Source organism: Amphibalanus amphitrite, unplaced genomic scaffold, assembly GCF_019059575.1.
Source record: "Amphibalanus amphitrite isolate SeventyFive unplaced genomic scaffold, NRLGWU_Aamphi_draft 000349F_arrow, whole genome shotgun sequence".
NCBI lineage: Eukaryota > Metazoa > Arthropoda > Thecostraca > Balanomorpha > Balanidae > Amphibalanus > Amphibalanus amphitrite.
The window spans coordinates 195,272-220,840 of NW_024881844.1; the positions used below are offsets into that span (position 1 = coordinate 195,272).

At 51.3% G+C, this 25,569-nt stretch overlaps 3 protein-coding genes across 5 annotated transcripts in view; all 3 read right to left on the bottom strand.

The window, feature by feature from the left end:
- Positions 1-792: 792 nt before the first annotated feature.
- On the bottom strand, positions 793-3,666 carry LOC122389215. Its single transcript, XM_043381005.1, has 4 exons — positions 3,217-3,666; positions 2,687-2,889; positions 2,157-2,295; positions 793-1,985 (listed from the first exon to the last, which is right to left on the bottom strand). The coding sequence occupies exons 1-4, from the start codon at positions 3,357-3,359 to the stop codon at positions 1,631-1,633; spliced, it is 840 nt and encodes a 279-aa protein (XP_043236940.1). The 5' UTR covers positions 3,360-3,666; the 3' UTR covers positions 793-1,630.
- A 393-nt stretch (positions 3,667-4,059) lies between these two features.
- On the bottom strand, positions 4,060-17,895 carry LOC122389214 (sodium-dependent phosphate transport protein 1, chloroplastic-like). 3 transcript variants are annotated; one of them, XM_043381003.1, is made up of 11 exons: positions 17,839-17,895; positions 10,411-10,565; positions 9,506-9,830; positions 8,990-9,149; positions 8,164-8,276; positions 7,285-7,413; positions 6,631-6,835; positions 5,941-6,088; positions 5,506-5,620; positions 5,069-5,215; positions 4,060-4,761 (listed from the first exon to the last, which is right to left on the bottom strand). In XM_043381003.1, exons 3-11 carry the CDS (start codon positions 9,695-9,697, stop codon positions 4,708-4,710), a joined length of 1,263 nt encoding a protein of 420 aa, XP_043236938.1. In that variant the 5' UTR covers positions 9,698-9,830; positions 10,411-10,565; positions 17,839-17,895; the 3' UTR covers positions 4,060-4,707. The 3 variants fall into 3 exon arrangements, with proteins under 3 accessions (XP_043236938.1, XP_043236936.1, XP_043236939.1); XM_043381001.1 differs by lacking the exons at positions 10,411-10,565; positions 17,839-17,895 and adding an exon at positions 11,857-11,945; XM_043381004.1 differs by lacking the exon at positions 17,839-17,895 and having other exon boundaries at positions 10,433-10,453.
- A 2,342-nt stretch (positions 17,896-20,237) lies between these two features.
- LOC122389213 overlaps positions 20,238-25,569 on the bottom strand; it is a 48,828-nt gene continuing 43,496 nt past the window's right edge. The window contains exon 3 of the mRNA XM_043381000.1: positions 20,238-23,591. Coding sequence (XP_043236935.1) covers positions 21,920-23,591 — 1,672 coding nt within the window. The 3' untranslated portion in view covers positions 20,238-21,919. The remainder of the gene's footprint in view (positions 23,592-25,569) is intronic.

Consider the following 25,569-nt stretch of genomic DNA (forward strand, 5'->3'; position numbering starts at 1 on the left):
GAGAGAGAGAGAGAGAGAGAGAGAGAGAGAGAGAGAGAGAGAGAGAGAGAGAGAGAGAGAGAGAGAGAGAGAGAGAGAGAGAGAGAGAGAGAGAGAGAGAGAGAGAGAGAGAGAGAACGTGCGAAAGAGACTTATACTCCATGGTACTCCTTGCATTCTACACCATGCACATTGCATGCAACATGAAGATTACCTACAGTTGACGAACTGGATGGAACTAAATCATCAAGCGCCCGATCGCGCTATCTACAGCAGTGCGGGCCGAGGTCGCTGCGGATCGCTCTGACATGCACAGCCGGCCCACCACTACAGGGCCATTGATCAGGACCAGACAAAGGGCCGGCACCGGCACAACCATGATCGATGTGTGACGGGCGCCGCGAGCTGTGTGCCATGGAGTACCTATCGAGGGCGCAGACCGACAATGTCACTGACGGCAAGTGATTTTCACGGGAGCTTACCGGGACAATGCCGCCCAAAGTCAAAATTGGACCGTTGACCAGCCAACTATTCTGCTGAATGCTGTTCGATAGGTTAGACTCGAGACTAGTTGGGTTAGACTCGAGATGACCCTGAATCTGAAAAGCTTGCGCCGATGCATCGCTCGCCACTGCTATCGGTTTTCCGCGTGCCGAGACCGGTGGCGTAGGTGGTAAGACTCCTCCAAGACAAGACGGGCTGATAACGTGTTGGCCAATAGCCGACATTCAGCCGAATTCCTTCTTTCCTCACGAGTTCATTTTTATGCTCATATCACCGCCTCACAAACTCCTTTCGGCAATCAAATGCCCATCACCCTGGGAGCAATTCCCATGTATTTGATTTCCATCTACGTTCCAATGGTCGCGGGAACTCGGCCGGTTATTCCGAACATAGTCTGATCCAGCCATGCCACAAGATCGCTTTCATTTCCGTTACCACGAAATAAAGCCTGATAGACTGAGCGACTGAGCGTATCCGCGGCAATAAAGCCTGATTGTCCGGGCGACCCCCGCGGCCCGTCTACGATCGGTCGGCAGCTCGGCTGGTCTCAGCTGACTGTCCGCGCGCCGCGCAGCGGTCCACATCATTCCGCGCAGCGCAGTCCGCCCCGCAGTCCGCGCGGACCGGCGGCGGCCGCCCGTGCAGGGGCTTACCTGACTGGCCGGCCGCCGTCCCTGCAGCCGCCAAACCTCATCGTAACCAAATCCGAGATGAGCTTTCTGGAACCACGCACGCCAACCCACAATGTTGATGTTGCTATTGATTCAGGCAGCCGGAAAAACAAACGGTGCGGGGCTGCTATCTAGGCGCCACAACGCGAACTTCAGGTGCAGCCCTGCCCCAGGGTTGAGCTTAGCTTAGCATTTGAAGCGTTCGCCAAAATTTGCCAGAAATAGCTATCGATGCAATTGTCCTACAGTAATTTTAGAAAGGTTGTTCACGTTAATATGGGCTGGAACGTTGCGTTACAGAATAACTCAATTTTAAAGTCAACTATTTATACATTCATCAACAGGAGACGGTGCCACGAAAACTCTTACGCAACCCCAGGAACTAAAACGAATCGCAAATCTAAAACACTCACAAACATCTCCATGACTTCATTCCAGGACCTCAATTTCCTGCACCACGACCACATATCTTCCATCTATTTCCGCTTTCCCTTCTTCTTTTTGGCCATGGCCTCCTCGTCGTACTCCTCCCCGGTGTAGAGTTTGTAGAGCAGCGGTAGCGGCGCGGCCATCCTCAGAGGCAGGTAGCCCGGCGGACGCAGCTGCGTGGCCGCATCGTGCGTGCGCTCCTCCACCGGCGACGCGCTGCCCTTCTTACCCTTCTTCGGCTTCTTCTGCTTTGGCGATTTCTTCTTGGCGGCCTTGCGGTCGGGCGGCGGCTCGGGCGAGGGCAGCCGCAGCGTCAGCGGTCGGTTGATCTTCCACTCGAGCCGGTAGGGCGCCTCGATCCGGGGCCGCAGCAGCAGCTGCGACACGAACGAGTGGCTGAATCTGACGGGCGCAGAACAAAGCCGTTACTTGAAGCTATCTATAGACACATATTCATCACAAAGTCACAGTTTGAGCATGCAAAACATGAGCTACACGCGCTAGGATTTGTCCTTAAGATTGGCCTACAGTCTTCAAGCTTACAATCGTCACCATGTCAGGCGCGTTGCGTACATTTTAGTGAGGTACTCGCGCAGGTTGGAGAGCTGCTGGTGCGTGAGGAGCGGCTTGTTGGGGTTCGGCCACTCCTCCAGCTGCCTCATCAGGTAGCGGACGCCGCCCGTCTGACCGCCGAACTCGGCTTCGTACTCGCCTGGCGCACCGCACCGCCGACAGAGGTCAGTACCGAGTCAGGGCAGCGGAGAATTCAATAGAGTTGGGACCGATAATGGTCGCTGGTGAGTGGTGGGTTACAGCGGCAGAAGTCATCAAAGGAACGGGGCGACCAGAGGTAAACAGGACTGGCGAAGGTTGGATCTACCCTGCTGGCGGCAGGAAGGCAGAGTCAGGACTCAGGATGGCACGGCTCGCCGGCGGCTCCCGCTGTCCAATGGTTATGCCAGTAGATCCTCAAGATGTTTCGCAAAGCGATTTTATTTTTGTGTGTATGGACAATGACCGCGTCAGAGCGAGTAATCGGGAAGAAAGTCTACGCAGCGCGCACGTATGACGCGTGTCTGCACCGTTGTCAGAGCAACCAGTACCTCTGTGGCAGGCCAGGGCGAACTTCATTGCCGTAATGGACATGCCGAGCTGCCTGGCCGTGTACTTCACCGGCTCGCCGCCAGGCGGCAGCACGGGCGAGGTGCCCATCAGCTCCATGACGCCGTTGGTGAAGTAGTCGGCCTCCCACTGTTTGATCCAGTCGTGGCTGGGATGGGGCAGCTTCAGGTAGTTGGCCACGGTCCTGTGAGGCAGAATGCTTTGTTAGAAAAGTAATATAGCGACATTTAAACTTTTTTATCACGACATACCGTAACATCGATAATGCTCATAGAAGCTAACCGTGAAACAAGCCGACATCGTGCCTAACTTCAGCTCAATGTCTGCCACATAATCATCACGGCCGCCAGGTCGGAACCGACTTATTTTATCACGCAAGCCATCAAAATTGTAAGTGATTTTGAATCTTCGAAAAAGCAAACATGACCGAAGACCTGCATGACCCAAGTACTTCGTGACCGAGATACGGAACCTTTACGGAAACACGAAAGCTTCCATGACTTCCACTTACTGTGCTATGTCAGCGGGGGCCTCTTGCTGGAGGAGGATGGTGGCCTGCGCCTCGTCAACGATGCTGTTCTTGGAGAGGGTCGACCTGATGAACTCGTCGAGCCGGTTCTTGTCCGCCGTCGGAGACGAGCGGCGCTGAGGCATCCTGACTTTTCCGTCTCCGCTGTTGACGATACGGCATCCAGTGGTACTCCGGTAGATCCCTGGTCAGGGATAGTCACTTCCAAAACAAAATTATTACGGTTAACCAGCCAGTCTTTTACACCCTTTGCCTACCAGACTGGCAACAGCCCTGCAAGATGTCCAAAGGACTTGGCCGTCTGTCTTCCACACCACGTTCCACACCAATAATCACCCAAGGCCATATAAGTTTAATCACCGAAACACGTCACGCACGTCGCCACACATTCACATTCCTTGTGCCTCGCCGATTCCCACGACACCACACGACACCCCCGAAAAGTGAAGAAGCACGTGAATACTCCAGAGAGCCTCTTCTACCAGCTTCCAGGAATATGCATAGTTTGCACAGCAGACGTTTTATGCTCAAAGTTGAAGGTTCACGCAGACCCGAATATACTAGTATTTACCAAATATAAGTCACAATCATCTCAAATTTTATGAAGACGACTGCAAAGATGACATATGCGTTATAGTCTCCCGATGGATATTAGCATCGCATAAACCTGACTGTTAAGTATATTCATTAGCCGCGAACTTCCACTCCATCTGCCCTTCACAATATTATCAACGTGCCGGGTATAATATCAAACTAAGAATCCCCACCGCTCCATTTCCAAATCCGACTGTCCATTTCCAGCGACATCAGCAGTCACACAGCGCGTGTCTTTGAACACTTTTATTGGCAATTATTAACGTCTGTTGACGTTAACTGCGGACGGCCATCCGACATATACTCGGCTCAAAGGGGCTGCGACTCGGCCAGTCGAGGGAGACCCCCCCCCCCCTCACGACGGTCGCCGCGACACTCTGGTATGGTGATCACCCGGTCTGCCCGATACGATACCCATTCAGTCTCCTCATAGTCGCCTTCGACGACGCACGGTGCGCCAATGCTCGTCATAGAGCCAAGAGGACTCACTCGTCAGTCGGCGGATCAGAAAACCGCGCAGTGGCCAGCTGCCTGCCGGCCGGAGGCGGTTAACGATAAATACAAACACTGTCGGCCCCAGGCCCACCGCTGTCTTCGTCAGACCGACTCGGCCCAACACTGGCGGCAGGCGCGCACGGTTAAAGCATTGTCTCGACAACAGATTAAAGTAGTAAGGCCGGCCCGGCGGCGCCGGCACGTATCACACTCAATAGACACCGCTGCGTGGACCCAGTCATTCCCATATCACCCGGTAGGTAGTCGGCCGGCACTCCCTCGCCGCCGTCCGGCGCGGTGCGCTCAGATCTGTGTCCCTGACGGCGGCGGCGGCCGGCGGTGAGCGTGTCACGGGCCCGCGTCCCGCCGGCGGCCCGGCCGGGGTCACACCCGCTCCCGGTAGCTCTCCATCATCGAGTACCGCTGCAGGCCGAGCAGCTGCAACAGCGGCGGCGGAGCGGAGCCGTCAGCCGAGCGCAGAGCACTCAACGGCCTCATAGGCTCTCCAATTCCATACCATCCGCAGTAACAGGGGAGATTTTGTTTATCCCACAGTCTCGAGAGGAAAAAGGGAATTAGCCAATGACACCATGGCACTACAGACACACTATTTGTCAAAGACGTCCGACAAATGCAGATATACGTCAATTCAGTACAATTTTTCGTTCCATTCATGCTTCTTCACACCTAATATTCACTTACTAGTTAGAGTTGTCCATGACACCAAGATACCCCTCTCGCTCACCTGTAGTGCTGAGCTCTGGCTGTAGTAGACAATGGCTCCCACCAGGTTCACGGCCGCTGCTAACGCGAAAACGGGGAACCACCGGCCCTGGGAAGCCGTCACTAGGTCGGCCGTCACCGGGCCGCACAGAATGCCCGGGATCGTGGCCTGAGGGAGGTCACAGGTCATGGGTCATGGGCACGAGTTATGGATCATGAATTACAAGCCAGGGCTCCAGTTTATGGGTCAATTGCTCAGTGACAAGCATTGCGTAGTCCTGCTTGAAAGGTCATGAGGCAGAGACTATTACAGCGATAAGTGGTAGTTACTCTTGCAGTGCTGTGCAACTGTGCAAAATCAAAATCAGGATACAGGCACCCGCCCACCTTCCCCTGTATCCGTATTCCGTATCTCCTCCTCCGTATCCCTTGTCTCTGTCTACGTATCTCCGTCCTCACCAGGGTGTTTGAGATGGCGAACGTGACCCCGGCGTGGTTGGGCGCCACCTCGGCGTGGTTGCTCAGGTGGCCGGCCGAGTTGAACGCGCAGAAGCCCATCACTATCGACACCAGCCTGCCGGCAGACGGGTATCCCGTCAGAGGCGACGCATAAAACACGAGCGGTATCACAACGTTAGACACAACTCGGCACTTTTGTGAATACCGTCCAGCGAAAAGAGATGCCATCATTTATCACAATCCACATCAGGCCACCATTCGCTGTTGATTGCAATATCGACAAATAAAGCTTATCATCGCTCAGTGCAACCAACGAGACCGTCATCCCGGGGCAAAACTAACCCAATCACTGAAAACGTAAATACACTACCCTCTCCCACCCCGGAACTCGTCGTCCCCACTTTGCTCTGCCCCTCGCCCCCCGCTCCGACTCACAGCAGCGCCGCCGGCAGGTTTGTAACGGCACAGAAGAGCAGCAGGAACACGGCCGGCCCCACCAGGCCGACGGTGGTCATCAGACGGCGTACCGACAGCACCGTCCACTGCTTCTTGGTGATGAGACGGTCGGCCAGGTGACCGGCCGCTGGGGGAGGGGTATGGTGGGGTCAGACGGCCGGCCGGCGGGTCAGGAGCGGTGTGGAAAGTGGGTCGTTAAGGAGGGTATAGATAAGGCAGGGCAGGGTTCATGGCGATGATACGGCGATTTGTCACGAATGAACTATAGTCTGACAAACCTGAGAAAGAACACTTTTGATCACTTGAAATGTATGGCTCAGAGACATTTGTGTGAAAAGCTGTGAGAAAAAATAGGTCCTCACAGTGTAAATGCACATGCAGCAATGGCCGTTGCACTTTAAATCCGTTCTTTCTTCGGTTTGTCAAACTAAAGATGTCGTCACGAGGAATATGCTCGTAAAACGCGTTCCTTCGAGCAAATTCATGGCCTAAAAGGTGAAGTAAAAGGTAAAAGGTGTGAAGCAAAGGGTAATGGAGCTATAAATAAATGAAGCATTCTTTCACAAAATCAGTGGGCCTGCTACATTGCATCTTCAGTGGTTTTTAGTCTTTATCCATGTTTCCACCCTTCCCCGCACAAAAAGCGACCCTACGCCCGGCCGCCCGTACCGACTCCGATGACCGAGTTGACGATGTAGGGCACCGCCGTCAGGCTGATGGACTCCGTGTTGGCTCCCAGCGTGCGCGACAGGTAGGTGGGTAGCCAGTGCATGATGATGTAGTTGCTCCAGTTCATGGCGAAGTGGGCGATGTAGATGGCCCAGAGCGGCCAGTGACTGACAAACTCGGCCCATCGCACCTTGGCCGCTCCCGACTGTCAAAAGAGCGGGCAAGGATCAGGGCCGGCTGACACAGGAGTTCAATCAGTCAGACCAAATAGATGGCATGATACGCGTATTAACTGAACTTTGAGTGCATCGCTAAGTGGATATAAATGGTAAAATGGTAGTCAGTCGGCAACCTTGATGGAGAAAAAAACGACTGATTCATTGCTCCGACAATCGATATGGTGTCGATATGGTGTCGATTGCTCCACCGCAAAGAAAACGATACCTACACAGCATTATCTTATCTAGGAAACCGTCAATGCGTATCTGCAGTGCACAGCGCATTACACACAACGTACTTCACTCATTCAAAACGGACAGCACTTAGAGCAACTAATTCTAGGGTCCCAGCACTGATATTTTCTCGAGCACCGCTCTATCTGAAACATGACCCAGTACACGCGACGAGTGCGGACCTTTGCTGCCGATCACTCACCCTTGACATGAAGCCCTCGCTCTCGGCATCTCCCGTGTCGGGGTAGAGCAGACACCAGAGCGGCAGCCAGGCCAGGCCGAGCAGGCCCAGTAGGATAAACGACGTCCTCCAGGGCAGGTGGGGGCACAGCTGCCGGGGCGAGAGGCGTGATCAGCGGGGTCAACACAGGGGTTCGCTACCAGAGGATACCAAACGAGGGAAGACACAGTTGCTAGAGAGGTCCACACAAGGATACAATCATCAGGAAACACTGCATGGAAGAGCGAGGATCGGCTAGCGCACACCTGGCGTCGGCGAGGGATTGGGCGGTACCCAGTGATCAGTACTAACAGGTAGGCACATAGAAACGACAGAAAGAACCGATCTGTATGCACTGATAGAAGCATGTACCATTGTACCTACGCTACCAGTCATGACGGGCGAAATAGGCACAGGAAGCGGCTGCGTATGCGGCACACGAAGGATACACCGCCGCGGCGTACACAAAACGTGAGCGATTACACATTTAGCTGGAAAGTTTGTCTTATCATGGTGACCAGCAAATGCGCTCTACAAAATTATGTGCGTACGCCTGACTGGGTGATCGGAAGTGACGGGGAAAAACGCCACGAGGATGTCTAAAAAGAATTTCCTAAACGGCAGCTAATATCCTTCAATGACCACGTTCCATAACAGCATAGGTCATAATACACCAGTCAGATGTAAGCCACCAACAACACGAAAGAAGAAAATAAGCTTTTCCCGACCGACACACACCTATACCAATCACAATGGCCATCAAACCAACTCCACAGACAAAATCTCTCACTTTGAAATCGATCAGGCCAGCCGACAGTAGCAGTAGAAATCCCTCAAAACGCCGACAGCAGCGCGACTCACCACAGCAGCCACGGTTTGTCCGACCCCGCCGGCGGCGATCAGGTAGCCGAACGCCCGGGAGCGCTCCTCGACCGGCACGTAGTGGGCGTACACGTGGAATATCGTCGGCAGACCTGGGACATAGAGACACACAGGCACGGTGATCATGTGTATGTATAGTCGGGACATATACCTAAAGACAGTCAAGGCATATCTATGTCCAAAATTGTCGACTGTCGTTGGCTTGCATTCTAGCCAAGTTTTACCAGGGCCCTGTTTCACCGGTGATAGCAGCACGCTGCTATCACACGTGTCAAATTGGGTTTCCATGGAAACATCAACAAACCATGACGCCGTCAATCTGTGATGTTATCAAATATTGCTGCTAACATCTTCACGGCCGTGCGATCAAGCAAATGTTATCAAACGCATTCAACGAGACAGCAACTCTGTTCCAAACGCAGCTCACGGATTACACGAAACGTCATTAGTGTGACCTCATCACATTACGTCAGCTCGCGCAATTTGATAGTAGCGTGCTGCTATCACCGGTGAAACAGGGCCCTGAGTGCAAAGAAACTTTGGTGGATAATTTAATATGCTTAGTAATTATAATGTATGCCCCATTGCTTCAAAGAACCTGACATGATGGCATATTATAAAGTAGCATTCAAAGTTTCATGAGTTATTTTCTGAGGCCATGCTTGTGAGATCTGTTGAATCCAGCATTTACAGACCTATCACTTGTGCACTAAGTCCCCAAGTAGCTGAAAGTCACAACAGCTGATGCCAGTTCACCCAATCAGTGCAGTCAGCTCGCCTCGCTGCCACCGCCCGCGCAACTCACCCAGTCCCTCGCCGAGCCCGAGCAGTATCCGGCAGATGATGAGGCCAGATATAGAGTGTGCGATCAGCGGCGTGATGACCGTGCTCAGCGACCACAGCAGAACGGCAAACAGCAGAACAGAGCGGCCGCCCACGCGCGTCGCCAGGCTCCCACCGATGATCTGCCGCAGCACAGAGCAGGTCAGAATGGCACGCCTCTGACTGGAATGATTTGTCTATGAAGTCGTCACAGAGCATATGGATGTCAGAGCAGAAGCTGAAATGGCTGCTTCAATAGCACATTATGTGAATCAATTGTGGTATGTTATAGTTAAATTGCTTGGCCTCAAGTTGTGTGCACCAGGAAATTGTGGGCAATCAATGCATGAAGTGGTCAAATGGGCTGACAGCAAAACATATGGATTGAAATAGATTAGCTTCAGTATTTAACTATGACAGAAATTTACAAGAATGCAAAATAAATATCCTTATACTTTCACTTGATGGACCATGGAAGCTGATGAAATGAAGCACATACCTGACTAGTCAAATATCCCAGTGCAAAGGATGACAATATCCACCCCTGCCAGTGCAATGTCCAGCCAAATTCATCTGTCATAGGTATTATGGCTATGGGCATCAGCACCCTGTCAGCAGCATTGATGAAGTTTGCTGCAGAGCACAATGAAACAATGATCTTGATGTGTCGTGATGTCAAGCTTCTAGTCATTTTTAGTATCTATATACTTTGTGACTGCATTAAGTGTTTAAACTATCCATTCACAAACAGGATTGGCTACAGGTTGAGTTCCTCTTCTTGGAACACATTAATGTGTTCAGCTTCAGATTTCTTCTTTTGCAAGCTGAAAGAAAAAATAGGTTAGATTTTCTGAAATAATTCATTAAAGCATAAGAATCTTGATCGAAACATGAGTTATTAGATGTGCACTCATGCAAAATTTGCCCCGTTACCATGGCAACCTGAGTTTGGTTCGTCCCCGCCCAGAGTCGCGGTTACTTAATTTATTTTTGTCCCCAGTTTTTCGTCATGAGTGTTCTAACTGGTTTACATAGCCTTGCTAGGTACCGTAATTTAACCACAATTTTAACACTACGGGACTTCCTATTCGCATCACCCGTCTTCGGACTCTGACCATGTTTGATCTCAATCAGCAGTATCAGTATACAAAAATAAATCTAGAATGTTCCCTTTTATTTTGGGCAATTATTACCAGTTCAATGAGCCGTTACTGGAATCTCAACTCCCAACGATCTAAGATACCCATTTTTACTGTTACATTACCGCGCACTAGCAAAGTGACGTTTAACTCATGCTTACTGTTACTATCAGTGTCAAACGAGCATTCTGCAGAAGAAAAAAAACTTATTCCAAAGATGTTAAACTCTGCTATTCGTGGTACAGGGAAAATATTTCTAGTTGACCGATACAGCTCCTATTAAATACTAAATAAACAAATTCCCATCAAACAAACTACTCGCCTGCATAACGCTGAAACTTCTGAGACAGAAATGGCGTGACTGTTACGAAAACGCAGATATTTGCTTCCATATGATTCCATATAGGTAAATTTAGGTACCTATGATTTTTTTTCGGTTTTAAACATGGACGCGTGTATATCACACCACGGTGAGATTTACATAATGCATCGCACTGTAGTGTAAACCTCACCCGGGTGTGATTTACACAATACACTACTCCTGTGTATATCACACCACGCGGAGTGTGATTTACACAGTGGGCCGGCAATGCGTAAATCACACCGGGGTGTGATATACACAATGTGCTCCTAGTGTGTAAATCACACCCGGGTGTCAGACCACGCAGCACCTGGGTGTGATTTACACAGTAGGCCCGGCAAATGCGTAAATCACACCGTGGTGTGATATACACAATGTGCTCCTAGTGTGTAAATCACACCTGGGTGTCAAACCACGCAGCACCTGGGTGTGATTTACACAGTAGGCCTAGCCAATGTGTAAATCTCACCAGGGTGTGATATACACTGTGTGCTCGGTAGTGGGTAAATCACACCTGGGTGTCAAACCACGCAGCACCTGGGTGAGATTTACACAGTAGGCACGGTAACAAGACACTTAACCAAACCTTAGACCTGACCTGACCTAACCTAACCTAACCTAACCTAACCTAACCTAACCTAACCTAACCTAACCTAACCTAACCTAACCTAACCTAACCTGACCTACTGATTTTTGCCTACCCGTGGATGAGGAAGAAGGTACTCGCATGAAGAGATTGCAAGCAATGGTAAGTCAAATATTTTTAGGTTAAGTGGTTGTGCATCAGGCTTCAGGCCTTCGGCCTGAAGCCAGATACACAACCACTTAACCTAAAAATATTTGACTTACCATTGCCTGTAATCTCTCCTAAGGCATTGCCTTCGGCACTGCACCGCTTCGCCACGAGCATTCAGACGTCGCTTTCCATATTGTATTGGTGCTTTTAAACTTGTCGGTCGGCAGCGAACCCACCGCTACCAAGGAAAAGCGAAAATGCGGGAAAAAGCGCCCGCACCGACGGGACTCGAACCCGCAACAATCGTATCATCGTGCAAGCACCTTCACCACTAGGCCAGGCGATCTGCTGATTCCGTGAGAGAGGACGCCCGGAATCCCGCCGGAATATTCGTAGTGCTTAGTCTGATCTGACCAATGGGCGAGCAGAGTCACTGCTCTGACCAATGGACGTTCAGCGTTGCTATGACGTCACATCGCGGTGAGATATACACACAGCTGCCCTCTCTGTGTATTCCTCACCCGGGTGTGATTTACACTACGTAGTAGATTTTGTGTATATCACACCGGGGTGGGTGTGATTTACACAAATGGCCGGTATTGTGTAAATCTCACCGTGGTGTGATATACACGGTCCCTTTAAACATACGTTTACGGCGTTTACGTAAACCAAATGTGAAATCAAATGTAAAGGGTAAAACCACGGAATATATAGTCTACGACATGGAATGGACAAAACGAACTTTTCCTGTAACTGCTGAGTTTTTGGCTATCTGGCAATTTTAGGTGTGCTGCTGTGGTTTTGGCACTTCCGTGCTGAAGGACGCGATGAGTTTTATCTCATTCATAACAATATATTCTGGATTAACATTTTTAATTTCGATATTAAAGGGACCCTCCCACCTTAACATTAGATTTGAGTTGAGATAGCCAAAATGGGGTCCCTGGCTCACAATTGCCGGTTTCGGCACTCACAACATCGAGAAATGCCTCAAATCGGAAATATTTAATTTCAAAATTGCAGCATTTTGATTCAGAGGGGCTAATGCTTAGGAATACCCCTCTGAATGTGTGACGTCAGCGCAGATATCTAACGCTTTTTAAATGTTTGACTAAAACGTTTTGTAGCACGCGGTGGTATATGCTATTTGCGCGCAACATCTGCCGCAAACGCCGCACTTCTAAAATAAAGTCGCTAGAAACAGCGGAGATCCCAAAAAAGTAAACAAAAGTAAAAGTCTAATATCTTGAAAACCGGTGAATATTTTTCGGTGAAATTTGGTAGATATTCGTTTTCGCTCTTTCTGAACCGAGCGACATCATTTTCATGCCAATTTATAAACTTTTTTGAAGGTGGGAGGGTCCCTTTAATGAGCATGAAGTTATTTCTTTTCACTCTTATAACTTAACCCTCGCATGTGTGCGGCGTTTGCCAGCTTCTAATGTGTAGGGGGGGGGGGTCGGTTGGACCCCCCCCTTGCCGTTTGGCCCCTGATCGAGCTAGAGCTTCGCGGAAAAAACGAGCGTGTTGCCCGTGACGAGAGGAAGCCGATGATACCCAATTTTAAGGTCTTAGGTCATTGGGTGACCTTCCAGGTCAGGTCAATGACCCAAAGTCGGGAAAATCGGGACCTGTTAGAAAGTCGTAAAGTGTGGCTGCTAAGGGGGTTTTCGGGGTGCTGATCACGAATATCGTGTTAGTTTTGATCACAGATGATGTCTTCAAGCATTTAGACCAGGTCGGGTCAGGTCAGGTCAGGTCAACCAGTAGGCATCGTGACGGGTATTCGTAGTACGTGTCAACCGCCTCTGACAGCTTCGTAACATGTTACGAAGTCACCAAAACTACTTGGTAAATGTTCAAATGGTTGCTAAATTCGAATTCAGCTCCAAAAACTAGCTTAGAGACATGTACAGCTCGAACAAGTGAACCGAGGTCACCCGAGGTCACCAAAGGTCAATGACCTGACCTGACCTTCAGGTGACCTTGACACCCACCCTAATGCATGGAAGCAACATCAAATCACATGTTTGAACGTTTGAAACCACTAAAAGCTTGCAAACGCGCGGCTAATGCGAGCCGACCATAGGTGGGCATCGTTCCCCAAAATTGTAACTTCGTTACTCGTTCCTCCGTTCCTTCAAAACGTGACTTCCGTTACTCGTTCCTCCGTTCCTCTGCATATATTGTAACGGAAGGTCTTTAGTCCGTTACTCCGTTACAGCAAAATAAAAAAAAACGTTAAAATGTTGTGTATTTCACACATTTTAGAGACTATTCTGATACAAACCAAATCTACCGAGAAAGGGGAATGCCCACCAAATCTACCAAGACAGCGGGCACTGGTTGGACACTAAACCTTGGAACGTCTGGTGGTAGGTACTGGTGCGCATCACTTGTCCCCGACCAGATGCCGGTTGCCCTTCACGAACACTAGACGTTCCAGGTTTGGCATCTGAGAGCATAGGCGGCGGAACGGGGGAGGGGCACCGGCGCACCGTGCCCCCCTTTGATTTTGACATTTTAACATAAGCCCTATGTGCGTTGCATAGAAAGAATGGGACCAAAAGTCGGCAGTGCCTCCCCCCTTAATTGAATATGTTCTGCTGCCACTTTTTGAGAGGGTAGCCCTTTTTGCAAGTAGCGCACATCTTTTCCCATTGAGAACACGCGCTCTACTGAGGCGCTTGAAGGGACGCCCGTGTTGAACTGTACGAACACATACTGCAACGCCGGCTCATTTCGGAAGGCCAGTATACTAAGGGCATCTTCCTTCTTCAAGTCAGGGCTGCTCAATAATCCACTATTCCGCTGCTGCATTAATGTCTGACGTCTGTGGGTTAGCTGAAAGATCAACCCGCTCGGACAACGAAAAGTAACGGAGGAACGAAGGAACGGACCAAACTGTTAAGTATAACGGAGGAACGAACAACCAATGTAACGGAAGTTACTTGGTCCGTTACCCTTTTTAAAATGTAACGAGTCCGTTCCTCCGTTCCTAAAAATTGTAACGGCGTTCCGGAACGGAGGAACGGAGGAACGGATCGTGCCCACCTATGGAGCCGACATACGCAGAATCGCGATTCCGGCCAAACATGGTCTCGGAAAAGAGGTCACAGGTCAAAGGTCATTTGGGTCAGGGTCATGAAATTTTCAGGGTAGGTGTAAAATTGATCAATGTGAGGGTACTGAAAGTTTCGTCGCGATCGGCCGCTTTTTACGCGAGTTATTCGCGAAAAACCATGGGGGGGGGGTCCATCCGACCCCCCCCCTACACATGCGAGGGTTAAATTACTATTATAAAACTGTAAAACTATGTATGGATGTATTTGAGTCTGTCCCTGTTGGCGGGTTATTGCTTCGAAACTGTGCGAACTGCGCCGGTGAAATTTTCAAAGTCAAAGGCCTGCAAAGATTGGTTGTATTAACCCTCGCCGGACCTATTGGTTTTCTACATACGCGCCGGCCGAGGGGGGGGCGGGTACGACCCCCCCCTCGCCGTTTCGCCCCTGGTGGAGCTAGCGCGTCGCGGAAAAAACGAGCGTGTGCGCCGTTACGAGACGCAGAGATTGGTACCCGATTTTAAGGTCCTAGGTCAACCGGTGACCTCTGAGGTCAGGTCAAGTGCCCCAGGGTACGGTTCAGTTTTTGGTGAATAACTTCGCAAAAAACGGCCGCAGAGCGCCGATTTTGGCAGCATCGTGTTCCCCTCGCTCAGGCGCGTCGAATGATATACTTTTTGTCCGGGTCAGGTCAACTTGGGGTGTTGACCTCAGGTCAAGGTCAGGTCAGCACCCCCAGGTTACAAAGCTGGTCGAAAGAGGTCATGTCGCATATCATTCGATTCGGCAGGCCTTCCTGAGCCCATTGGTGCCTTTCCCGACTCGCTAGCTCAATTTGATCAAGAGTTATTGACGAAAAACTAATTTGACCTTGATGACGTCATAAATGACGTCACGCAAGGTCAACATTGCAAAAGTGACGCATCTAACCTTGCAAGGAGTGCATCAAATCACGATTCTGTGTGCTTGAGATAGTTGGAGATCGTTCCCGGCGCCAGAATAGCAGTTTGAATTTTTCCCCATTGACTTATAATGGTGAGGTCACGAAAATGACCTGACCTCATATGACCTTTAGGAAAAATCCGAGATATACAAGTTGTGGGACTCATAATGGATACTAGATCCTGCAAGTTTCATTTCCCTGTGACATCTCCTCTGGCAGTGAGGGCGTTGCGAAGTTGCGACATCTGAAGACCGTGCAGAGGTTCACTTATGACGTCATAGGTCAGTGACCTGACCTGACCCAAAAATGCGGTTGGTGTCAAAAGATGCGGCTTGGATCAAAGGTCAGGTATGCCAAGTTTCAGCTCTCTATCGCCAGCGTGTTCGGAGCTATCGCGAAAAAACCCTATGGGGGGGGGCGGCACCCGCCCCCCCCCCCTCGGCCGGCGAGGGTTAAAATTTGGAGCGCGCACGACGCTCGGTTTCCACACTGGGGGAGCATCTTTTGCTGCACTCGGCTTGCATTCGGGTAGGTGCTTTTATCGCCAGTGCTTTCATCGCCAGGCTACCAGACGCCGTTAGCAGCACAATTCGGGCCGACACGCGCGCAGAAGGCCTGCAGATCTGGCCAGCATCCTGGCGCGGTCAGTGCTGAGTGACGAATGTGTTCTCGGCAGCAGCGGGTGTGAGACGCCAAGACACCGGCCGGTCGGTCAGACCAGCGGGTCGCCACGGTCCACGGCGGTCCGGGCACGGCGTTATTAGACCTGCAGCAAGACCGGTCACCTCGCCAGGAGCTGCATAAACGTCGAGGAAACAGCGTCAGCGCGAGCGCCGTCTCCCAGTCAGTAGCTCGCGCACTTCCGGTCGTGATATTTGCACGGAGAGCACTGTTCTTGTGGTGTGGTCAGCCTATCACTTATCTCCCCCGTGGCCGGATGACTGCGGCCGGCGGCGGCATGGCTGAAGCAACGAGTGAATGATCTGACGAAAGGCTGGGATGACACCACAGATGATGTCGAGCTGCGTGCGCAGGCCAGCTACTTCACAGAGCGTGTGACCCGCGCCGGCCCAGCGCGCGGGCCGTGAAGAAAGGCTGGGATGACACCACAGATGATGTCGAGCTGCGTGCGCAGGCCAGCTACTTTACCGAGCGTGTGACCCGTGCCGGTCCAGCGCACGGGCCGCAAAGACTGACGGGCCGTCCTCTGGCGTCCTCCGTACATGGTGGCGACACTGCGATGCAGTACCTGGAGGGAGAGCCGAAACACCAATCAGTCCTCCGGAGTGTGCCTTCGTTTACTGTTCAGAATAAGCGGTTGAAAAAAAACACCGACGAATGTGCTGACATGATAGTCCACAGAGAGGAACGGAATGGCGATTCTACTGCCGCGACATTTTCTACCGCTAGATGGCAGGAAGAGCGAGCGCCTGAAGTTATGCTGTACCGCAAAGCTTTAGAGATCGAGAATCGCCGCCAGCAGTGAGGAAAATGGCTCCAGATATAGAGCTGTTGAAAGAGCTGCCATTCGTGGTTCCGAATCTAACGGCTTTCAAACTGCAGGGCATGCTTCGGCCCTATCCTTTACCTACCAGTGAAATGCGCGCGATCTTGCTCGACAGCGTCAGCTGGTACCGCGGTCGCCGCATCGACGGGTCTGGCTGGCCCCTCAGGGGCGACGGGAAAATCGCCGTCACTCGTCGGTGTCGGGGCAGGCTGGTGTGCCTAGACCGAACCTGACAAAGGCAAAGCGCGTGTCTGCATGAGGGGTAACGAGCAGCGAGTGTCATGTACCAATTTCCACCTGAGCCGAGCTCCACTATTCAACCCTCTGTTAAGTTCAGAAACAATAAATAGCACTTTGACAACGCTGTCCGTTTTTCTTCACCTCGTCTAACAAAATCGATTCCAGCTAAAATAAAAAAACGCTTCCTGAATTCATTCAATTCAGGAATTTGTTTTCAATTCGAATTCAAATTTGATTCAAATTTATTCAATTCAATTGGAATTTGATTCAAATTCATTCAATTCATTCAATTCGAACTTTTTTTAAAAAAAAATCGTGGAACAGAGAGATCAGAAGCATGTTTCTGTCCGTGTGACTGGACGGGCGGTCGGCGGTCACAATAGCGCAAAGGGTAGAATAATTGTATTAATAGCTAACTAATACATAAACAAATAACTTATTGCTATAAACAACTTTTTTTAAATAATAAGGCGATACAAACTTACCCGGCAATGGCCAATGTGCCTGCAGCCAGAAGCAGCAGCTCCACTGGCGAAGGATACCATCAGCCGGTTGCGCTTCGCTTTTGCGGGGCCGGCCGGGCCGGGTCGGGTCGTAGGCAGCCACGGATGCAGCCTTCTCGGTAAAGTAATCTTGGCCTTCTCCGGTGTCTAGACAGTTGCGATTTTGATATCGCCTTTTGGCAGTAGCCGCAGTGAACCGCGCTGGGCCACATCACTTTTTAAGCTCACAAATTCGCGATAAAAAACGCCAATCCGCAAACTCATTCATACTCCTATCACAATAAAAAAGTACAAAAAAAAAAATCAAATGAATGAGAAGATTAACGGTAAATCGCCGTTACCAGTACTAAATAAGCCGTCGACTCTATCCTTGAATCACTGCTGCACAAGAATGTCGAATTTTGTTTAGGTTGTCGAGTTTTGTTCGTGGTTTTGCGAAAAATATTTGATTTTCTAGCGCGAGAGCACTGTGTGCGTTTATAATACGGGCGCCTCCTTGGTTACTTTCGAGTTACACGTTTAACGTGGTTAAATCGCGATCTGTCCATTCCATGTCGTAGACTATATATTCCGTGGTAAAACTTTGTGCCAACGCCAAGCAAGAGGTGCCGATAAGCAAGATAAGAGGTGCCCAGCTGGGGAGTGGGGTGTCCGGGCGCAACAATGAACAAATATGCCCCCGCCCAAGCGGTGACATTGACCTCCGCCGTCTGTTGCGGCTTCGAAGCCACAAGCCAGCGTGGAATTGGGAGGGCTCAGCCTCAGGCAGGCACTCCCCCGCTCCCCCCCCCCCCAGCCCGGCACAAATTTCCACCTATGTAAAACACGTTCAGACGCCGTGATTTCCAGAGCACCGCTGTGAAACATCTAGTAATTTATTGCCTATTGCCTAAACATCTGGTGATCTATTGCCTAAATACCTACCTATTGCCCGATGGCGATGCCCTTGCCCCCCAAACAAGCGAAGTTCCCATCCGAGCTCGATGGCATCGCCTCAGAAGTTAGAGCAGGACCAAACCATCAGTTTCTTACACCATCCTCTCACGGCTGAGCTGGCGTTCAACCCACCAGACAGCCGGTGGCGAGGTCCAGGCCCAGATCTCGAGGATCCAACTGAGGATCTCAACGAGACGCTCCCATCCCATTGAGACGGTCTCCTTTGCTTATCGCCGCGCTGCCGGGGCACCGTCGTTGGTCCGCACGGTCAAGGTCCCCAACCTATCCTATCATCCCATAGCCATGGAATGACTGTTCAGTCCGAAAGGGCTTGCTCCTGCAGCAAAACAAACAAACAGCGCCCACCCCTCGAACTCGAGTGAGCCACGCAGCCAGGCAAGAGCCGCCGCCCGTCAATAACTTTTTGCGGAATGGAATTTTATGCAATACCTACCTAGCTTTTAAAGGGACCCTCCCACCTTCAAAAAAGTTTATGAATTGGCATGAAAGTGATGTCGCTCGGTTCAGAAAGAGCGAAAACGAATATCTACCAAATTTCACCGAAAAATATTCACCGGTTTTCAAGACATTAGACTTTTACTTTTGTTTACTTTTTGGGATCTCCGCTGCTGTTCCTAGCGACTTTATTTGGAAGCAATAGTTTGGCAGCTCAAAGTGCGGCACTTGTTGCGCGCAAAGCAGCATATACCACCGCGTGCTACAAAACGTTTTAGTCAAACATTTAAAAATCGTTAGATATCTGCGCTGACGTCACACATTCAGAGGGGTATTCCTATGCATTAGCCCCTCTGAATCAAAATGCTGCAATTTTGAAATTCAATATTTCCGATTTAAGGCATTTCTCAGTTCTCTATATACCGTGCATTTCTCGATGTTGTGAGTGCCGAAACCGGTAATTGCGAGCCAGGGACCCCATTTTGGCTATCTCAACTCAAATCTAATGTTAAGGTGGGAGGGTCCCTTTAACACAAAATCTTTACGAAATTTATTCGACCCATCACCCAACTGGTCAAAAGTCATGACCAGGAAAAGGTCATGGCTCATGTTACTCGAGCTGCACTGTTGAGGTAAGCACATCAGATAGGCCTATAATATATTTTCCTATTTCATCGCTCTAGCGGGTCTGTAAGAAAGTCGGCAATAAAGAATGGGAAAAGACGTTACCGGCTTGACAAGCAAGAACAGACTTGTTTATAAAAAACGAGGCCTCTATGTTTGACTTGCGCATTTTTAGCTCCAGGCCGCCACGCGGGTCTGTTTACTATGTGGGAGACCTGGTTGGACACAGCCGAGTTCTCGCGTGGGGACGCGCCGTTTTCCACGGTCGTCGATACGGTCCGTGCATATTTGATGGGGCCCGCTGGATGCCGGCTCTGCGAGCGCCTAGCACGGGATCACACTGATCAACATAGCTGGCCAACTCGGCAGCGCTAAAATACAGCCGGCGGGCACGGCAGGCGCGGAGGCAGCACGCAGTAGTGTGTGGCTCGGTCGCCGAGGGGTCCCCACATTTCAGCCACGCTGGTTCATGCGGTCCTCACTTTTCAGCTCAGCCGGTTCTCCCGGTCCTCACATTTCAGTCCCGTCTGAAATGTGCTCCCAGCTACGTCTTGCCTGGACGCTACTCATAATCCACATGGTACAAACACTGGAGCTGCTGACGGCTATAACAGGAAGGAACCTTCTTATGTTCAATCATTGGTGCAGGAAAAAAATCATTTACAACGCAATGTCCTACTCCTGACCGTCTATTATTTGATAAGCAGGCTCAGAGACGATTCTCCTCAAATAACGAAATATATTTTGCCAACGCTCTCACAAAAGCAGTAGGTATAGGTACACTTCCAGTAAACTTTGAGGTCGAAATAAGGAAAATATAAATTATCGTCTCCTGGCACCGGTCATCGAAATAGATAAATATAATGACACCCAACAACGCAACGCGCTGTAAGCTCCCATGGTTTCCAAGCTTTATCACAAGACACATAACATGATCGAGCTGCTTCGACATCCCATGCTCCACAATTTTGCACATGCGCTTCGTGGCAGCATCGCCCCCAATCTAGCCCTGTGGCATATCACAAAGGTCGCCACGCACTGATCTCGTATGCAAGCACGGCGCAGTAATGCTCAATTCCGCCGTCCCCTATAGACACATGTGATATGTTGGATCTCAGACACTCTAGCGTTCATAAATTGACACAGAAGGATATCGCGGGAACAACAGGACACGAGGGGCACGGGAGTCACCAAATCACATGTCCGCCGCATGACAGGACGACAGGCGAGCGCGTCTTGACACCAGGGCGACAGGGTGCCTCGCACCGGCGGCACCAAACAATGAATGATGGATCTCGCGTGACGCCCGACGCGGTGGCGGAGGACACGCGCGCCTCACTGCTCGTAAGACAGACACGGACTGCCACAGCGCCTGTCCCGACCGCGTCAGCCCGCATCCCGCCGTCACGACCCGCGGCCGGCCCCGCTGCTCCGCCCGCCGCCGGCCCACGCCCAGACCGGCCCACCGGCCACCTGTCTGACAGTCCGAACAGCGGGTCGGCGCGAGACCAGTCCGCTCATCGGCCGGCTCGCCCACCGGCTCCCATTAGACGGGTCAGAGCCGGCCCGGCCCCGCCCGGCGGGCGGGCTGGAAACTGGTCCAGCTGGCGAGCCGAACGGGTCACGGTGAGCGCGACAGGCCAGGGTCGAGGTCGGGGACCGGTCGGTCAGACTGCTATCACCAGACTGTGTGCAGATAACACTCCTCTCAATGGACCACAGATAACGAGCACCTCTAGAGTACAGACGCCTAGCACAACAAACACACATGTCTCACGCTACATACGCACAGTGCACATCCATATCGAGCATCATCATTTCCTTCGCTTCAAACGCACACAAATGTTGCCACTGCGAACGGAACGTCAGGTGTTTCGGACGCCGAAAAGCGTGACTAAGCCGCGTGCGGTTCAGACTTCAGATATACATATTCAATACAAACGAGTAAACATCGCACAAAAATGACGCGGACAAAACGGGCGACAACAGCACTCGGATTAGATCACTGTCTGATCGAAGCCAGCCAGGACCCTCGGGACAGAAGAACCCAAACAATGTGTAACAATGTCAACAGCCTCCAGAGAAAGCAAACACTCCTATAATAACTAAAGCAATGCGAAGTTCACAAAGCACTAGAAATCGCGGCGAAACATAAACAGCACCCCTTCTGACATTCGAAAGAGAAGCCACGATCAACCAACATAATCACAATCAAATACTGAGCAACGTCCAAGGTTCCCGCTCCGCTCAGCCGCGATATTGTGACCACCCGGTCACGCGAAGCACGTTCACTGCAGGAACGTTCCCTGCCACTTGATGGCGACCTCAGTCCGGGTTCCACGGCTACATCACAGCTGGTTTAGAACACAACGCTAGGCTACCCTGTAGGCGGGTCGTCCCAGCGCACTACCGAACGTCTGACTCGCTCTGGGCCTCGGTGGCCGCGTCGGGTGCCGACTGGGCCGACAGCGACTCGGCGCGGCCCGCGTGCGCCGAGCGGGCCGACTCATACAGCTCGGCCAGCCGGCCTCCCTCCGGCGGCAGGAAGCCGAGCGTCACCAGCGTGCGCGTGGAGCGCGTGATCAGCTCCTCCTTGAAGCGCCAGATGGACGTGTCCACCACGGCGTTCTTCTTGTACTCGAGCTCGCACGTCTTCCTGAGCGGGCCCACGCAGTCGGCGCGGTAGTGCTGCAGCTGCGCGTCGCTGGTGTTGATGCTGTAGGACAGACAGCCGCCGAGACACGCCAGCGGGAAATGGTTGTGCAGCGCGATCACCCGGTCTGTACGGTGGAAGCACTTGATGTAGTGGCCCGGCTTGGTGTAGTTGAGGCTGCGCTTCACGTGCTGCAGCATGTGCATGTAGTGCGGGATGTCCGGCTGCCAGGTGTGCTCGTGGTCCTGCACGTCGAAGAAGTAGACATTGCGCGCGTTGTACGAGGCAACCACTTTGTTCTTCTTCTTAGCTTCAGTGTCGGCGCGCGGCGCGATGGAGGCCATGAGCTCAGCCCAGTCGCGATGCCCAGTCGGCATGATTACCTCATCCGTGTCCAGCAGCGCCACGTACTTGTAGCGGTACAGGTTGCGGTAGAAGCAGTCATTGTACGGTACCAGCTCGCTTTGACGCTTGTTGGTGACCTTCTTACGCAGGTAGAGTCGCTGCAACACGGACAGGTTGGGCTGCTCGCCGGCCAGAGTCAGTGGCGTCACCTCTACCAGGCCCTGGCGCTCGTAGTAGCGGAGCACCTTGGAGATGTTCGGGTGCACCTCCAGATCGTACAGGAACACCTTCTTGGCGCCGAGCACGCGCAGCGTCTCCAGCCACTCCACCAGCCGGACGGAGAGGTCGTTGTCGGGGAACGACAGGCCCTTGACGCAGACGGCGAAGTCCTGCGGCGGCTGCCCCTCCGGCGGCCGGTTGTTGATGACCCGCAGCGCCACGGTGGACGTGTTGCACGGACTCTCGACCACCGTGACCGCCTGCGGCACCAGCTTGCGGTGACTCGCCGGCACCTGGCACGCCATCAGGTATGGCTGGATGATGCCCTGTTTGAAGTTGCCCCACTTTTCGTTCCACACGTACTTATATTCCATGACTGGCATGATGACCGGCGCCGTCTGGCCACTAAACCACATCTGGCAGTAGGTCTTCAGTGTTGGCTTGATGCGGTCGATCATCACCATGATTCGCACCAGCGGCCCGATCGACAGCGTCGGCCGGTTGTCGTAGTAGGCCGCGTAGAAGTTGTACGTTCCGTTGCTGGTCTCCAGCACCTGCCAGTAGATGTTGTTGAACTTGAGGTCGTACACCGCCGGCAGCTTGGCGCACGTCTTGTTCTTTTGGGTCGCCTTACCCTTCATTGCCAGCCAGTAGTCGACAGGCAGGTTGGGCACGTCCCTGCGCATGCTGTTGAGCACCTCCTTCTCGGAGAGGGCCGGCGACGTGTCGATCAGCGGCCGCAGTTCCAGCAGCTTCTGCAGCGGCACGGGCACCGTCGTCGTCTCCAGCATGTTCTGCAGGATCTGGCGCGTGTTCACGTTCGACGCCAGGTACCGCCTGTGACTCTCGATGCCGGTGAACCTGCGAGGAAAAGAGACAATTGGTGAGCATAAATATGCTAGTAGTAGTCACTGTTGGCTACTATAATTACTGAATAGTTACTGGAAAACATACGACTGTAATATCGCTATACTATCGCTAGGAGGCATACTATCGAGAGCGATTGCCATTTGCGACGCCGTTGTACTGAAAAAGTCGTTCTTTCCTTCCTACCGCACCGTTCACTCTAACTGTCATCTTAATAAACAAGCCTCTGTATCTATAACTGGCCTGCGTCACGCAAATCGTTGATAGTCAACGTATATGAAGGTAGGTACTTTTCCGTGTGCCAGCACGTGAGGGCTGTTACACTGACACATGTATGCTTATTTCGTGCAATATAATTTCTCATAAATTATAGTGGCTCGTCTATGCAGCTTGCACATGCCGAAATGAATAGCGCATGTTAACCCTCGCCCGTAAACGGCGATCTGCCACCTTCGCCCATGCAGGGGGGCGTTGGTGCGACCCCCCCTTGGCGTTTGAAAACGGAGCGTCGTAGAGCTTAGCGGAAAAGACCATCGGATTGCTCTCGCCGAGATCTCGCGATTGGTGGTATATTTTTTGGTCCTAGGTCAACATTTGACCTACTTTTGACCGGTCAAAGGTCAAATTTTCGGAAAAATAGATTTTTTTTAACTTTTCGCGGCGATTGCGGCAAAACGGTGGGAGATATCGACTTGAAACCTTCACTATCGTGTTCCTTGATCAATTCTCTATCGTTTGGTATGTATTTCGTTTCCCTAGCTCTAAAAATGGCGCGTTGGGAGCGCCGGAAGTCGGCAAGGTCACAGTCGGCGGCAGAAATTCGAAAAATCAAAATTTAAATTTTTGAAATCTGATTGTATTTTTGGATTTGGGAGGTCCATTTGCTCCCTATAGAAGCTAATATTGCTGCATATTCCCATTGAGCTGACAAGAATTAGCAAAATAGTGGTTCGGGCGCTTTTCAAAAATAGTACCGGACGCTGTTCCTCTTGTGACGTCATAGCTCCGTGACCTGACCTGACCCGGTCAAGTTTCTTATACCATATGATAGCCAATACTTGCCCCAACATGCATGGGAAGTTTCATCACGATCCATCAACCGATGTCCGTACCACCGGCAGGAAACCTCGGGCGTTGGCACTCAGTTTGTGAAAATCCGGCCGGAGGCTGTTCCCTTTGTGACGTCATAACTCCGTGACCTGACATGACCCGGTCAAATTTTTTTTTATCAAAAGATGCGCAAGGCTTGCCCCATAAGGTACCCAAAATTTGGCGGCGCTGCGCGCCGCCGTTTTTACACTACTTCCGAAAAACCTCAGAGGGGGGGTTGCACCAACCCCCCCCCCCTACATGGGCGAGGGTTAAAGCGCAGGACCAATACCAAAGAAAGCAATAAAACAAAGATGTCATTATGTTCGCATTGATAGACGGCAGATATAATAAATGTTTTATGGGCGATTGATTGTGTCGAGCCCAACCCGGTCATATGATAGGGTTAGGTACCTACAATACTTATTTCACTCACGGGCCACGGGAAAGACACTGAGAAAATATGGTGGTGCGTGCCGTGTGGAGTATATCATCCGTTCGGGATTATCCTCACGCTTGGCCGCGCATAATAAACCGAGGCACAACTCATTGTCCGTCTGACGACGGCAAAATTGTCGTGCTTTCACTCATTTCATGCAGTCAACGTTAACTTTTTGATCATTAATTAAGACATCGTGTAGTGTCAATTAACTATTTAGTGCTGTGCTTAAGCGAGAATTAACGACTAATATGCCGAGCAAAAATTAAGGAGCAAAAGTAGCTGAGCATTTGCAAAATACATTGCGTGACTGCAGAGCTGCCCTAATTTGTGCACTGTCCGAGTGTCCAACTGGGCGACGAAGACGTTACCTAATTCATTATTGCATTTATACTCTATGTGCTTAGTAGCAGGTTATATGACACCTTTCCAACGCCAGAATCG